Below are 17476 nucleotides of genomic sequence, written 5' to 3'. Positions count from 1 at the left end.
ATACAAATAAAGGTAATATTAAATGTGTAAGTTTGTTTCAGCTTTTTCAAAGTTCACAACAGATGGCGCGCTAAGCAATACCCATTTAACTAACTCTTTAACTTTCTCATTTAACACCGCAAAACAATACTTAACTCTCGTTAAAAGTGTAAATAAATGTTCAGTCATGTGCTCCTTACAAAAACCATAAAATCACAAAAGTTATAATAAATTGTCTGAACAAATCTTACCACGTGCCATTCGCGCCAAAAATAGTACAATTTCTAATTCGGTCCGAGTACGACGTTTAGGCTAATTTATAGTGAAATATAAATAAAATGCGTGAAATAGTGCATTTACAGGCAGGCCAGTGCGGCAACCAGATCGGGTCCAAGGTGGGTACAATAAAACACCTGTTTTATAAAACTGGGTCACTTTATTCTCACGATGAGAAATCTATTTTTATTTGTGAAGTACTCTTTGCGTTCGTAATGAGTTGACGAGTTGTAGAAATTATTCATTTTAATTAAGTCTACGTAACAACCGAAACAATGGATTGTATAACTAGTTTTTGAATAGTGATGAGCGCTAGTCGAAGTTTTACCGGACGGGATTCCGGGATTTTTTTAATGAGTTTCATTATTAATATCCTAATATTTTTTCAAGATTAAAATTATGAAGTAGATAACAGTGTTGAATGGTTCATAATTGATTATCTTTATTATTATAATAGTACTTATATCTGAGCAGAGTTCGTTGGTTCTAACCCGGGCTCGTAGGTACATTCTGTTTTTTTTTTTGTGAAATAAGGAATGAAACATTGTACATATTTAAATCATTAAATTAAGTGTTTTAACTCTTAAAAATGGGAACGTTGGGCCAAAATTGTTACGGAATGGGTCCCTAGTGAGACCGAAGATGAGATGGAGGGTCGACTTAGATGCCTATAATGTGGGATGGCGAGAACTCCCCTTTGATAGGCAGGAGTGGAGCAAGAGAGGAGAGGCCTTTGCCCAGCAGTGGGGCACAAAAATAGGCTAGCAACAAAAAAAACTTAAAAATTATGGGATTCTCGAAAATTCGTTCAAGAAAAGGGTTGAAGTAGAGAGAAATATCTAAGTTGCGTGGTAATTTTCTATATTTCAGCGTGGACAATGTTAATTATGTAGGTAGGTGTACGAGCAAAAGCTACTTAGTTGACTATAACGTGAGACACCAAGCTTTCTCACGAGAGAAAGTATTTCTGTTAGCGATAATTACCGTAAAGAACGAACTATGTAAAAACTATTACTCATTTACATGCATGGCTAGTCCACTTAGAACAGCCACGAAGATAACAAATACATCTGGAAACTGATGAAGGGCGGTAGAGCGTATCCGATTGTTAGGTGACACTATTTACCGGCACGGATAATACCGACATGGAAATACCGACTTGATATTTCGTGTACACGCCCATACAAACTGATGTCAAACTGACAAGTTTTTATGGGCGTGTCACAAATTATCACGTCGGTATTTCCATGTGGTATTGTACGTCCGGTAAATAGGGTCACCCCGATTGTTACATGACAACTTAGCGTTTTATATCTTCAAAAGAGGTAAAAAAGAATTCTGAGAATAATGACCCAGGTAACAAAGTTAGAAAAGTTGAAAAAATTCTCCGACATTTTCATTTTAAAGATCAATATTCCAAAAAGAGAACCTAGCTAAAAATCCAACGCAAGAAAACTCTCTTTCACGTAAAAAAAGTCCACTGAAATCGGTCTATCCGTTTGGGAGATACGACTCTACAGACAGACAGACATTGGCGTCAAACTTATAATCACCCTCCTCCTTTTGCGTCGATGGTTAAGAACTAAAAATGAAACAATTTAAGTATCTCACTATTGTAAGATTGTGAATTGTCTCCAACTTTCATACTCTTGAGTTTTTAGGGTTCAGTTCTGTACGTCGCGTTACCGGGTGATATGGAACCCTCCACTCTTCTTACCTACGCAGTCCACTATTTCAATCCGTCTGTCTCAGGATTTTATCTACGACTCTACTGGACCGAGTTTTTTAAGATAGGTACAGGTACTTAAGAATTTATTATTTACTACGCAAAATAAAAGGAGGAGACCACTACGCAAAGGAGGGCGACGCGAGAATTGATTATACAAAGCAAATAAAAGAGAATGTAGCCGTCATGTCATATAAGGAGGTTAAAGGAGGCAGCTTTGAGTAGAGAGAAGTGGAGAGTCATTCATCGGCTGCACCGACAAGAGTGTAACCCTTAAATAAGAAAGAAGGCAAAATAAATAGGAGCTTCGTGAATTTTATTGGTAGAACGAAAAATACTTACTTAAATGTATAGCAATCTTTATAATGGTCCTAGTCTAAAAATGGTTTTATTAATATAACATAATTACAAACACCTTGTCAGACAGTTAAAAGTATTCAGATCAGATAAAATCGCAAACGTCTTACTTATTTTTGATTTAATGTTTCGATTGAACTCAAGTGGCTCTTTTTTTAACCGACTTCTCTTTCGACTAGTACTCATGTACCTACCTACTCGTAATATATTACTAAGGCAACGTAGAAGGTCGAGTCATTTAACATATATTTGAGTGCATTTTACTCGTCAAGTATGTAGGTACACATAGCATCAAATTTAAGGGCCTCTAGGTCAATTGGTGTATGATATCTATAGTTCGAAGTAATGAATAATATCACCAACAAAGGTTCTAATAGGTTAATGCTGAGTTTATCAACAAAGCAGTCACGATTGTGAACAGAGTCAAGCATACTTAGTTAAGAAAATAGGACAATTTCACAACTCAAGCACACAGTGTACCTATTCACGCCTGATTTAACAAGTCAGATTTACGCCGCACTCACTATTTTTTATGCAACTAAAGAAAGAAAGAGAAAGAATTTATTCAATAATACGGAAGACACACAAATAAAATATAATAAATAACAATATAAACTTTAGTGAAATCCGCGACGTAATTTTTGGGAATACCCAGTTTTTTTTTGTGAAATCCCGGAATTATTATTCAATTGCTAGGCGTAATGTTTAACACGTCCGAAGGCGGGTAAAAGCTAGTCTTAAATCTATCTACCTACTTAATAACTGAATTAAAATTACACACTTTAAAAGGGTCATTTAGTCATTAAATATTTGAGCGTTGCAACCTCTTCATTGTCGTGGCCACATTTTGTGCAGCGTGGTGACATTCCGATTATTATATTATATGTCGTCCTGATAACCTGGATCCTAGATAACCTGGAAAGTACCTAACAGCGTCCTTCCACCATGTCAACAAAAATGTGCCCACTAAAATCAAGCAAAATAAATAAAGAGAACCTGGAAAGTACCTACGAGTAACAGTCTTTTACCATCAACAAAAATGTGCCCACGAAAATCAAACAAAATAAACGCTCGAATAATGATCCAAAAACGCTGAAATCGTCTCGAAATTCAGCAAGGTCTGCCATCTTTTTCCTTATTTCATTTTATTTAAAACTGTTCAAAGAAACAGCAAAATTGTTACAAAATGACTAGTCTTACAAATGTAAAACAGATTGTAATTCTGACCTTAACTTACTTACACACTGGCTCATTTAGACATAAATATCGCTCAATATGCAATTCATTGCCGTTGATCTTCAGTTACTCACAAATGTATGGTCTCTTGGGCCCGCAATGTAACAAAACGCATTCAAATTTCTCGCATTATTTACGAATACATGAGGTTTCATACACACCTGCAATCGTGACAATCTTTCAGAGTTGTGACGCAATCGAGCTTCTGGGCACACATAACTATAGCCTTGTTTGTTTTTACAAGTTTGTAGAGATGCGTAATGGTAATACTATGTGGACAGATATAATGTTTATTTATTTAAACAATGAATTTTTACATAAAAATAAAAATAAAAAAAACATATAAAATTAACTAAAACGGGCTTCCTCATCCAAAGGCAGCGCAGCGCGGGGCATTGTGCCTAAGACGCTAGCGGCGTTGCCTCGTTGCACTGCAAGGCTCAGTCTTTGGGCGAAGAAAAAGCCTGCTCTTTGGTCGCCAGATATGCCGATTAGTTTGTCCGACACTTCTTTCATATTTTTTTTTTTGTGTCGGACGACCAAGGCCCAAAGGTTTCGACCGCAAGTGCCGCAAAAAAGTAGTTGTCCTTAAGAAAGGCATATTTGCGGCACTTGACGGTTTGGGCATCGTCTGCAGCTGTCCCTGGTTTCCGCGCAGACCGTTGGACGTGGGACGGGGCTAACGCATCCACGCATGTAACATTCCACGCCAACGGTAGCCCCAGACGCCACGGCACCAACGTACAACCGTCGGGCCTCTTCATGTGTACCTACATGCTATTTGCAATATCATCCTATATACGTCCCACTGCAGGGCACAGGCCTCCCCTCAGAATGAGAGGGCTTGGGCAGTAGTTCCCACGCGGGCCCAGTGCGGATTGGGAACTTCACACATACCATTGAATTGCTTCGCAGGGTTTGTGCAGGTTTCCTCACGATGTTTTCCTTCAGCGTAAAGCTCGTGGTAAATTTCAAATGTAATTCCGCACATGAATTTCGAAAAACTCAGAGGTGCGAGCCGTGGTTTGAACCCACAACCCTCTGCTTGAGAGGCCATATGTCAAGCCACTCGGCCACCACGGCATTCTACTACAATAATATTCGTTACAATACAAGCACTGAAGTGTAAAATTGACGACTTGATGGCCAAGTGGTTAGAGACCCTACAGGGCTACTACGAAACGCGAAACTCGAAGTTCGTGTCGTTCGGTCCCTCTGACACTTATACTATTTAATACGAGAGGGAGAGGGACGGTATGATACGAACTTCGAGTTTCGAGTTTCGTAGTAGCCCTGCTGACTATTGAGGTCCCGGGTTCGATTCCCGGCCGGGCAGATATTTGTATGAATAATACGAATGTTTGCTCTCGGGTCTTGGATGTTCAATATGTATTTATCTATATAGTATGTTTATTCGTTGCCTAGTATCCATAGTACAAGCTTTGCTTAGTTTGGGACTAGGTCAATTGATGTGAAGTGTCCCATGATATTTATGATATTTATTTAAAAAAATTGTAAATCAATTGGATATAATTATCCTACTAATATTATAAATGCGAAAGTTTGTATGTCTGTTTGTTAGTTAGGTACCTTATCACTCATCACGCATATATACCGCTGAACCGATTTAGATGAAATTCGGTACTTATACAGATATTAGTTAAGAGTCTCGGGGAAGGAGATAGGATACTTTTTATCTCTGAAAAATGAACAGTTCCCGCGGGATAGTTATAAACGAATTCTTTTGTAGACGGAGTCGCGGCGGCAACAGTTAGTTTCCTATAATAATAGTTACAAGTGTGGGATTTTATAAATCAATTAGATGTTATTTGAATACTAGATTTTACCCGCGGTTTCGCGCTCGTAATCCATTAGATCCGGCAGTTAATAATAATACTTAATATAAATTTATATTCACCATCACATCACTAACTATAAATTACAATACACTGACAGATAAATGGAAAGTTGAGTTGAATGGCAGTTGAGTTGCAATTCCGGGGTTTTAGTAAACTAAAAGTAAAGCATTAAACTCTGCTAGGGATTTCAATTTTGTCCGGAGGTAAAGACGAAAGACACGCTCTGTGTACGTATTGTTTAGATACGAAGGATCCCAAGGGAAATTCAGAACACTGAGACTGAGACGCTGTTGCGAGGGATATTACATGTTCCCGCGGGAAATACAGCTTCTGATCAAATAAAGAAGTAAAAGCTGCCGAAAACTACAACCATGCCGATGACTAGATTCTATAAATTATAATTTTAGAATGCACTTCAGACGATACGAATAGGTATTTGGCTGTGCAGGAATTGAAAGAAATTTTAGTTTTTGATAGGTATCAGCTTTTTTGCTGACTGTAAGGTAACCTACCTACTTACTATAAAAATAAAAACACAAAAAATTAACTAAACCGGGCAGCGCAGCGCGGGACATTGTACCCAAGACGCTGGAGGTGTTGCCCCGCTGCACTGCGAGGCTGTCTTTGGGCGATGAAAAAGCCTGCCCTTTGGTCGCCAGAGACGCCGGCGCCGATTAGTTTGTCCGATACTTCTTTCATAAACTTACTTTCTGTTGAAATTATTTAAAGAATAGTGATGGTAGTAATTTTGAACATGAAACTACCGTGAGACTCACTCATATTAAATATAACCCGATGAGAACCGATGAGAACCCGTGAGACTCACTCATATAAATATAATCGAGTGCGTGTTGCATCAGCCGCTGAGTCGCGTTGCTCCGAAGACGAGGGCTACGGATTAGCCCGAAACATGTCGAGCTAAACTCGATTTAAGACGTGAGTTATCCGGGTCATTATATTTAATATGGTAGTAATTTTATCACACTAGCCGCAACCCAACTCCGTCCGCGTATAACTCGTTCATAAGCGTATACCTATAGAGTGGGGGGCCGGGTGGGCCGTGCCCACCCCTGCCCTGTATGTTCTAGTGCCCACCCCAAGATGTTGGGCTACCGATTCAAAATTCAATAATATTGATATCCTCACTCACACAAAAATTCAGGCCAGGCCTCCCCTAAAAAAACGTTCATCGGATGGAAGGGCGCCGGTTCCATATAAATTTATTCATCATCATCATCTCAGCCGTAGGACGTCCACTGTTGGACATAGGCCTCCCCCATAGACCTCCAGTTGCTTCGGTTGGCAGCGCCTAGCATCCACCGTGAAGCTTTAACCAGGTCATCCGTCCATCTCGTTGGTGGACGTCCTACGCTGCGCTTGCCGCGCGGTCTCCACTAAAGAACTTTTCGGTCCCGACGGCCATCTAAGCTGTTCTCCGTGCTATATGGCCTGCCCATTGCCACTTCAACGAGCAAACTCGCTTGGCTATGTCGGTGACCCTTGTTCTTCTACGTATCTATCTCCTCATTTCTGATTCGATCCAGATTCGATTCAATATAAATTTATTAATCGCTTATTATTTGTTTTAGTTCTGGGAGATCATCTCCGACGAGCACGGTATCGACACAACCGGGCACTACCACGGGGACAGCGACTTGCAGCTGGAAAGGATCCAGGTCTACTACAATGAGGCAGCCGATGGTAAGTCGGTGAGGAGCGGGTAAACAGTGTGTTTGTTGATTGAATCCCATAATGTAGGTGTGCGTCCTACTTCGGGCCGATTACTCACACGACGATTGTAGGTATTAAATAAGTGTTTTTTTGCATGCCTTTACTAAAATTACGTGGGGTTACCACATGGTAATTATAAGTTACCAAGTTTTTTTTTATTCGACTGGATGGCAAACGAGCAAGTGGGTCTCCTGATGGTAGAGATCAGCACCGCCCATTAACATCTCCAACACCAGGGGTATGCAGATGCGTTGCCAACCTAGAGGCCTAAGATGGGGCCTCAAGTGCTAGTAATTTCACCGGCTGTCTTACTCTCCACGCCGAAACACAACAGTGCAAGCACTGCTGCTTCACGGCAGGATTAGCGAGCAAAGTGGTGGTAGCAATCTGGGCGGACCTTGCACAAGGTCCTACCACCTGCAAGTAAAGATAAACTTTTTTTTTGGTTAGGAACTGAATTACCTACCTATTTATTTAAAAACTAAACAAAAAAAGACAAAAAGATCACACACACACACACACACACACACACACACACACACACACACACACACACACACACAAACATCCATTCTGTATTCTCAAATGGGTTAGGCAGAGCACACGAAACGTTACCGCTTCGGAGCCACTTTTAGCAATTTTAGGTTTTAAGTTTGACAAAAACGGTACAATAGTGACAGACAAAAAGATGTTATACCTACTATCAAAATAAAAATTATAAAAAGAACTACCCGTCTGTGGCAGGTTTCCCATGATGCTGACCGCAAGTGCGATCCGCTGGGTTAATTAAATACGCGCCAGCTCTTGGGTCTCCAGAAGCGTCGACCAACCGGGAAGACAGGGCCTTTAAGTACTAAATTTAAGAAGTAATAAGACTTATGACCGGCCCTATTTAAAGTCTCAACCAGTTTACATTACAGTGGCAATAATCTCTCCGCCGTGTCAAAATCGAGTGGATTATTTACCCGTTCTCCTTTCCGCCCGCAGGCACCCGCTTCGTGCCCCGCGCGGTGCTGGTGGACCTGGAGCCCGGCACCATGGACGCCATCCGCTCCTCCACGTACGGCCAGCTGTTCCGCCCCGACAACTTCGTCTTCGGACAGAGCGGTGCCGGTGAGACCAGTTTATCACTCATCATCAGCTGGAAGACGTTCACTGCTGAAGGAAGACATCCTCTGTGGAACGCTACCATGAATTACAACTTACAGCTTGTCACGTAGCACTGGCGTCCAAGCAATATATACCTACGAAACGGTTCGGCATGGTACCTACCTCTTAAGATTGGTTTTTAAGGAATCTTTTTGTATTTTTTATTTCAATTCCAAATTTTTACTTTTACGGTCATCCCGTAAAACCTAAATTGAAAATACAAACTGAAATATAGATGCACAGAAAAACCAGAAAAATAAGATCAGCACTGGGAATCGACTGCACTTGGGGATCTGAGTAAAAATTTGGAATTGAAATGAAAAATACAAAAAGATTCCAAAAAAACAATCTTAATTTGATTGCTATTTGGTACCATGCCGCAGGGTCCATTTTTTGATTTATTATAGTTTTAGTTTTTTTAATTTTATTGTACCTAATATACCTTTTTTATAGTTGGACCTGTATTGTTCTGGAAATAAAATTATTACATTTGATTGCTCAATAACGACATCTATTGTCCGGGTGAGCGGTTAGTTCCAATGGAATGCCAAAAGTTTCTCGATGAGGGCTACGGTATAGATGTCGCTAGCGTCACTGCTTAAGTGGCTAAATAAGAAACAAACAGGCTGAGATATGAGGTGCATAGGGGAAATTCGTGTCTGTACCGTTGACCAGCAGTGGTGTAGCGGTATAGCACGCGGTACGGAATACCGAGGATCTGGGTTCGATTCCCAGTGCTGGTCTTATTTTTCTGGTTTTTCTGTGCATCGATATTTCAGTTTGTATTTTCAACCTACTTCTTAGTCTTCTTCGTCAGCATTAGGCAAGCTTTAGCATCGTTAAGCTTCGTTTAACCAGAGATGTGAGAGGATGTATTGCGAAGAATGTGTATAAGCTAAATATACTGTGTGTTAGCTTATATATACTATGTCTCTGGCTGAAACGCTGACGTATGCATGCAACGATGCTTTCTCCCCCAACCGGTTATTGTTGTTAGAGCCATGTGAGGTGGATGTTGCCATTGGCATCTAGAGTTATTTTTCAGGGGGGCCTGACCTGGATTTTCGTGTGAAGATATCAGTTATAGAATTTTGAATCGGTAGCCCAACATCCTGAGGTGGGCACTAAACCTTAGTGGGGTGGGCACGGACCACCCGGCCCCCCCTATATATACGCCTATGGATGTTGCCCATTACAATTTAGCTAAGATACTCTTCGAACTATGCCGGTATTATATTTATTTTAATCCAATATGCAGGTAACAACTGGGCGAAGGGCCACTACACCGAGGGAGCTGAGCTGGTGGATTCCGTGATGGACGTCGTGAGGAAGGAGTCCGAAGGCTGCGACTGCCTGCAAGGTACCCTATCGTATATCAACTCACACCATGTGATTCTACATTATAAGGTTTTGATAAAAAAAAAATTTTAACGAGCCTTTTTGCTGACTGTATCTACTTTTTGTTGACTATACTTGTATTTGACATCTAAACTACATTTTCTCAAACATGCGTAATGTTTATGTTGTGTTCCATAAAACAGGCTTCAAAATATACTGTTGCAGGCCTAGGCCTGCAAGACAACAGTCTTTTGTTTCAATGCAAAACGTCAAATATCCACGATAAAGGCGACACGACTTGAAATTAATAATCTGAATTTCTATGGTTCATTTATTAGTTACTGAATAAATTCACAGGACTATAAATATTCTATATGTAAATATATAAATATTCGCGTATATTATAGCGTTTTACGGGGTCAAATTACAATTTAATTTAGATAATAAAGTATTAATGTAGCTGATTAAATGGGCTGCAATTCTTGTATAATGGCCCTAAAAGCCGAACAGCAAACACAATAAAAAAGTTTTGGCAAGTAAGTTCCATTGTCATTTCAAAAGTTTCGTTTAGAAACGTGATTTTTTATTGTTGCAGTCCGTTATATCTACATGTTTTATAGCAATTTGATTTTATTGGGATTATTTTAACGTTTTAAAAAATCATGTTAGAATGAAATAAACACATATAGATGGTAGTTATAATTTGAGTCTGGTACAATTTTAGTTGTCTTACATATATGACATTAGTAAGGTCGCGGGAACGTAAAAAATACCGCATATTGATAACACCCAGCCAGGTGAGGCCCCTTTGGGAGCGTTCAAGTATTACGTAACGCGACCGGGGGGGTCTTGTATAAATTTACGATGCGTTACAGGGGTGGGAGGGGGGTGGGTTTCAAACTACGCGTTACGTCACAGTTTTTTTGTAACAAGTACATACTATAATGTCCTCAAAAGTGAGAAATTCGCATCATCAGTTGTTGTTGGCCTATAAATGCTCTCGCTAAGTTGCCAGTGTGACTGTGTCCAGAAATGCCAGCTTAATTCGGAAACTGCTAAAGAAAAGCTAAAAAAATGGTAACTTGGGTGTTACGTAACTTTTAGGAAGGGGGGGGGTCAAATATCCCCAAAAATTGCCGTAACGCAGGCAGCACACAAGTCATATAACTGGCCAACAATTTAACCTTATGCAGGGTTAAGCTTTATTATATATGTATAGAAGCTGTGTGTATTGCCAAGTTCTGTATTAAAGTTGTTTTTTTGTTATGATAATGCTATTAGCTGAGTTAGTCTGTAATTTGCCGATTTTATTTCTTAAAGCTGAATAGTCATCATAATAGACCTGTTACTCAAGAGTTTGTATTACCTTTTGTATAACACTGGTATAAGATTCTATTATCCAGCAGAGTACTGAATAATTGAGGTTCTGTTCTCTTTTAGCTGTATTACACACCACATCTTGACAGTTTACACAGCTGCTGTATAAAGTAGGGTGTGGTTCCTGTTATGAGTAATACGTATTACTTGAACGCCCCCTTTTCTATCGACGCGGAACCGGCTTAATATATGTCCACGCAATAAGAGCGAAAAAGAGGTCTTCCCGTCGGTAAACGTCGTTTCGCGTCGGCCGAGCCGATCGACATCTTTTTCGCTCTTATGAGTGTACCATCAGACGTTAGTGCGAGAGTATTATAATATTCTGTGCCATCAGCCAAATATGTGGTCTAATCGTTTGTATGTCATAAAACAATAATGTCAATAGACGAATTTAGCGACATATTTATTTCATAGGAACTTGTTTTAAAATGGATAGACCACTTATTTGATGGTACTTCCGTGCAGGCGTCAGTCATTTCATCCTCACCACCTTGATGATTGGCAATCTAGCACCGTCCGCTTTAAGCGAAACTTTTTCCACGCACAACTAAAGTGTGGAACCAGCTTCCTGGGTCAGTGTTCCCGGAGCGGTACAACTTAGGGATCTTTAAAAAACGAGCCTATCATTCTCTCAAAGGGCCGGCAACGCACCTGTGTCCATGGGCGGCGGTAACTGCTTCCCACCAGGTGACCCGCATGCTCGTTTTCCCCCTCTTATATAAAGAAACAAAAAAATACAAAGCGTTTTTGGTAGGCTTAAGCCGATTCCCAGCGCGTCCATGGGTTTGAGGAGACCCTAACTTTAAACGTGTCTAATGTAATGATACTGTATGTTAGGGTTCCAGCTGACGCACTCGCTGGGCGGCGGCACGGGCTCGGGGCTCGGCACGCTGCTGCTGAGCAAGCTGCGCGAGGAGTACCCTGACCGCATCGTCAACACCTTCAGCGTCATGCCCTCGCCCAAGGTACAGCTAGAGGGTACAGCGGACAGCCTACAGGCGGTGCCGTGCCAAGAACTTGCAGGGTTCAGGGGGCGGGGAGGGGGCTTAGGTCTTCGTCAAGAAGTCAATATTTTTCTTCTTATTAATAGTTTTTCACTTGTTCCATCATCATCATCATCCCAGCCTATATACGTCCCACTGCTGGGCACAGGCCTCCTCTCAGAACAAGAGGGCTTGGGCCATAGTTCCCACGCGGGCCCAGTGCGGATTGGGAACTTCACACGCACCATTGAATTGCTTCGCAGGTTTGTGCAGGTTTCCTCACGATGTTTTCCTTCACCGCAAAGCTCGTGGTAAATTTCAAATGTAATTCCGCACATGAATTTCAAAAAACTCAGAGGTGCGAGCCGGGGTTTGAACCCACGACCCTCTGTTTGAGAGGCGATAGGTTAAACCACTAGGCCACCACGGCTTGTTTCACTTGTAATAATAGTAGATATGCAAGGTATTCTTCACGGTTCACTATGTTTCGCAACTAACGTTTGGCAACCTGATTCATTACGCAACTTTTCATTTCGTAAACTAAAACTGTAAATATTTCAGGATGTTTATAAATCATAACCTTACCTAACCAAAAGGGTTCTAAACGATGGCTCTGAAACAAATCCTGAAAAGTTTACAGTAAGTAGTGTTTGCGAAATGAGCGGATACCATTCTTCACGCTCTGCAAATACAAATATGAGCCAGATAAACTTTTTTTTTCATTTTTTGTATTTAAAAAAATATTTAAAACGATAAGTATTTATAAAATGACATCGTGAAAATTAGAGTAGAAGGGAGGGGTGAGAGGGGTCTTAACATATACAGGTGGTCACTGTAGGAGGAAGGGGGAAAAATGTGAAAAAAGGGCCAATGGTACGTTACCACTATTAGGTGTCACGACAGGACACCAAACATTTGACACTCCCCAGTGACCTGTATGTCGCAGGTATCAGACACGGTGGTGGAGCCCTACAACGCGACGCTATCGGTGCACCAGCTGGTGGAGAACACCGACGAGACCTTCTGCATCGACAACGAGGCGCTCTACGACATCTGTTTCCGCACGCTGCGTCTACAGGAGCCCACTTATGGGGACCTCAACCATCTGGTCTCGGTGAGTGATTTGAGTTTTAATCGAACAGCTGAGGAGTGGAAGTGGCCACTGTACGGTTCAATACCGTACAGCACTTTAGATTAGAATCGCGCCTTACTTTAGTTATACGTCGCAGCGCCGACAACAGCACTTTTACCTAAGACCGCACTAATATACTTAAACTAATATTAACGCTTCCTCTCACACTCTTAAAACAAACGTAAATGATACACGGTCTCGATATACTAGCTTGTTACCTTAAACGTAAAATATCAATAAATTACTAAAGAGTCATAACTTTAACTTATCTCCAACAACCTCAACAAGGAGCCCTATAGAACTCGGTAGCGGCCCTTACATAATTTGGTCCTTCGAACCAAACCACCACCTAAATATGGTCTAGTACGTGCCCATCCCAGGATGTTGGGCTACCGATTTTAAATTCTATAATACTGATATCTTCACACAAAAATCCAAGCCAGGTCCCCCCTGAATAATAACCCTAGGTACGCCAATGCCTACCATCCTCGACATAGGCCTCCCTCAAGGCTCTCCACTCAGACGTCTTGTGCTTTCCGCATCCACCGCATTCCCGCGATCTTAACCAGGTCGTAGCTTCATCATGTGTTGTGTGGGCAACGATGGGCCTCACGAACAAACTCAAAGTCACTCTGAGGGCTACAGAGAGGACTAATGCTCGGGGTTTCTCTGCGGATGATGATATTCGCAGTGTAACTAAGGTTACCGACATAGCTCGAAGAATTGCGAGAATGCCTATAAAATACTGATAAAATTTGTATGATGATGTTACAGCTGACGATGTCAGGGGTGACGACGTGCCTGCGCTTCCCGGGGCAGCTGAACGCCGACCTGCGCAAACTAGCTGTCAACATGGTGCCCTTCCCGCGCCTGCACTTCTTCATGCCTGGTGAGTGCCAACTGGTATAACCCTACCAACCCTCTCCTGCAGGGCTACTACGAAAATCAAAAATCGAAGTTCGCGTCGATATGCGATACGAACTTCGATTTTCGGACTTCAGGGTAGGCCCCTACCAACCATCTGCCCCGTAAGCTCCAGGGAGTAAGGAACGTGCGACTGGGATTTATCTGGTGAGAGTCTGTTGCTGCCTGGGTCCCTTCCCAGTCGTCCGTAACGATTTTTTTCCGACTGCTCGCCGCCATTTCCTATAAAACATAGGTTGTCTAGTAACCCATAGTACAAGCTTTGCTTAGTTAGGCACTAGGTCAAATTGGTGTCAAATGTCCCGTAATTTTTAAGGTTCCGTATCCAAAGGGTAAAAACGGGACCCTATTACTAAGACTCCGCTGTCCGTCCGCCTATCACCAGGCTGTATCTCAGGAACCGTGATAGCTAGACTGTTGAAATTTTCACAGGTTACTCGTATGTATTTCTGTTGCTATAACAACAAATATTAAAAACAGAAAAAAAAAAATTAAGGGGGGCTCCCATAGAACTAATGTTGTACCTATATATAATGTTACGGAACCCTTCGTGCGCGAGTCCGAATCGCACTTGGCCGATTTTTATTTATTTTACACTACCAGCGCTAATCCAGCAAAAATGATCGAAACTAGGATCATTCCTGTCTTACAATCATGACTTCTGTAATTTAATAAAGCTCGTCTGCTGCAGGGTTCGCTCCGCTGACCGCGAGGAACAGCCAGGGGTACCGCGCGCTGACCGTGCCCGAGCTGACGCAGCAGGTTCGTATACGTTAAGGACACAAATGGACTACCACACCTCACACGGTACACTCAGGGTATACACAAGCCAGTGCCGGATTTATATTTTTTATGGGTGTAGTGCACTTTATATCCGCCGCCCCGTGTAGTTTGGCACCATCAGCCAAATATGTGGTCTACCACCCTAAATTCGATAATCGTTTGAATTTCATAAAACAATAGTGCCAATAGACGTGTCTGTCAACTTGAAAGTTCGACTTTAGCGACATAATTCATTTGATAGGAACTTCTCATGAAAACACGCATTTCCGTTGGAACCGCTGCCTTGCGGCCTCCTGGTGGAGTCAGTCTTCCTATTTGTATGTGATATGTGTGTCTCCAGTAAACTTTCTCCAACCTTCAACTGGTAACTTCCTTAGATGTTCAGCCCGGGCAACATGATGACGGCGTGCGACCCGCGTCACGGCCGCTACCTGACGGTCGCCGCCATCTTCCGCGGCCGCATGTCCATGAAGGAGGTCGACGAGCAGATGCTCACTGTGCAGGACAAGAACTCCAGGTAACACCACTTTACTCCCTCCCTTCTCTGAAGTTCGCTCGCACAACGCCATCTATTGATTGCAAACGAAGTTAACATGTCATCTTGAGAGCCGAGGTACGGTACGTCACCGTTCTTGGACAATGGAACACATTACCGGGATATCAAGTATCTTTTATGTCTCAATCCAGATCTTTGCCTATTTGTACGCCAAGTTTAATGTAAATCCGTTCAGCTGTTATTGCGTGATTAAGTAACAAACATCCAAACATCTTCACAAACTTACAGATTAACCCGTCGCGCGACCAACGACTGTTTTGGGTAATTTTGAACTAGTACCCTATGTTAAAGGGTGGTTAATAATATTAAGTAGGATTATTACATTCCGTTTCCAGCAATCCTAAGTTATTCATTTGTATTTCGTCACTACTTTGAAAAAATCTCGTATCTAAAATCAACATGTTAACAAAATTGAACCTTGACATAATGTTCATAAAGTCCACTCAGAAAAATTATCTATTTTGAGGTACGAGTTTTTTTTAAAGTAGTGACGATTTGCTGAATTCGATGTCCAGTTACTTCGTGGAGTGGATCCCGAACAACGTGAAGGTCGCCGTGTGCGACGTGCCGCCGCGTGGCGTCAAGATGGCCGCCACGTTCGTCGGCAACTCCACCGCCATACAGGAGATATTCAAGCGCATCTCCGAGCAGTTCACTGTCATGTTCAGACGCAAGGTGAGACGCACACAACCTACAGGCTGCGCTAGTTGCTAAGTCTCCTAAAGAAATCTAAAAGCCGCCTTACGCATGCTCGTTACTAGCATGCTAATAAGCATGCTAGTACCTGAAGTACCAGTAAGCTAATGTTACTCATGCTAGTTACTAGCACGAAAGCATGCTACTATTGAGCAAATGGTACTTACTAGCATGTGTGTAGAGGACACGTGCTAGTGCTACTATTAAGCATGCTTATTTAGTGGCATAACACGTGTTCTGCAGTTAAATTATCAGGAAATATTGGATAAATTCATTTGTCAATTAAACTAAAAATTACCGTGGCTTCGCACGCGTAAATTAGATAAAGCAGTTGGATTGAAATTTTGAGACTACAAAACTCCTGTGGGAATTACTTCTTTGTTGACGTTGCATTATAAACTACAGTGCCAAATTTTCGAGACTCCATACTCAGCGGATTAGATTTCTGACGTTTTGTTTGTCTCGATCCCTTGAGAATATCGGGTTAAAAAGTAACATATGTGTTGCTCCGGCTATACATACCAAATGGCATTCAAAACCGTACAACCGTTTTAGCGTAAAGGAATAACAAACACACACACACAAACTTCCGTAGTTCTAATATTAAAAATTTCGGCATGACGTTACGCCATGCGACGCTTGCGGTGTGACGTCTCAGCCCTCCGCTATCGAATTGACACGCTTCATCTTTGTTATTTTTGTATGATTGATAAAAGAAAAAAACGTGTTCTAAATTTTTTGATAAACTAACTCACGGATTCAATTGAATCTATTTCTTTTATCCAGGTATTTGCCCAATTGTATTTATGCGCCCGAGTTGACAAATTTCGACAGTAGTGACAGTACGACCTAGGCTGTTGCAGTTATTCTATGTAAGGACTAGATGGCGCTGGGAGTAAAGTAAACGATAATTACAGTTAAACAACTTACACTCGGTAAAGTTAAGTACACCAGCAAATAGTTTTTGGTGAAATAATTCTTCATATTACGAAAAAAAATCAGGTTAAAATGTAAAATTGATAACAGCGCCACCTAACGGCACATTGATCGTGAGCTAATGTTTTACTTGTTTGTGATTTGTGATGCAATGTCTAAAACTATCGTGATTTTCACTCATAATTGCAAACAAACGCTGGACTCGCGCTGCTAGGCAGACTTGACACCCCACAGTTTAGTCTACTCGTGACCACGGCCACTGTAATGTGGTCGAAACGTCGAGGTATAATTACTCATGTGTTTAGCGTGATAAGTCCCGTTTTGCGGTATTTCATTTGTAATAACCTATGTTTGTGACTGTCTGTTTGTCGGCAGGCTTTCCTCCACTGGTACACGGGGGAGGGGATGGATGAAATGGAGTTTACAGAGGCAGAGAGC

At 41.6% G+C, this 17476-nt stretch overlaps 1 protein-coding gene across 1 annotated transcript in view; it reads left to right on the top strand.

Moving 5' to 3' along the window:
* The first annotated feature begins 72 nt into the window (after positions 1-72).
* Positions 73-17476, top strand: part of LOC141444507 (tubulin beta-1 chain-like) — a 17914-nt gene continuing 510 nt past the window's right edge. Inside the window, exons 1-11 of the mRNA XM_074110056.1 lie at positions 73-374; positions 7023-7134; positions 8152-8277; positions 9572-9673; positions 11866-11993; positions 12958-13125; positions 13918-14032; positions 14759-14829; positions 15228-15367; positions 15922-16081; positions 17414-17474. Of these exons, the coding sequence (XP_073966157.1) occupies positions 318-374; positions 7023-7134; positions 8152-8277; positions 9572-9673; positions 11866-11993; positions 12958-13125; positions 13918-14032; positions 14759-14829; positions 15228-15367; positions 15922-16081; positions 17414-17474 (1240 nt within the window). The 5' untranslated portion in view covers positions 73-317. The remainder of the gene's footprint in view (positions 375-7022; positions 7135-8151; positions 8278-9571; positions 9674-11865; positions 11994-12957; positions 13126-13917; positions 14033-14758; positions 14830-15227; positions 15368-15921; positions 16082-17413; positions 17475-17476) is intronic.

This window comes from Choristoneura fumiferana, chromosome 30 (assembly GCF_025370935.1).
Source record: "Choristoneura fumiferana chromosome 30, NRCan_CFum_1, whole genome shotgun sequence".
NCBI classification, from domain to species: Eukaryota; Metazoa; Arthropoda; class Insecta; order Lepidoptera; family Tortricidae; genus Choristoneura; species Choristoneura fumiferana.
The sequence above is the reverse complement of the archived record's forward strand: the minus strand, read 5'-3'. Positions and strand labels throughout refer to the sequence as shown.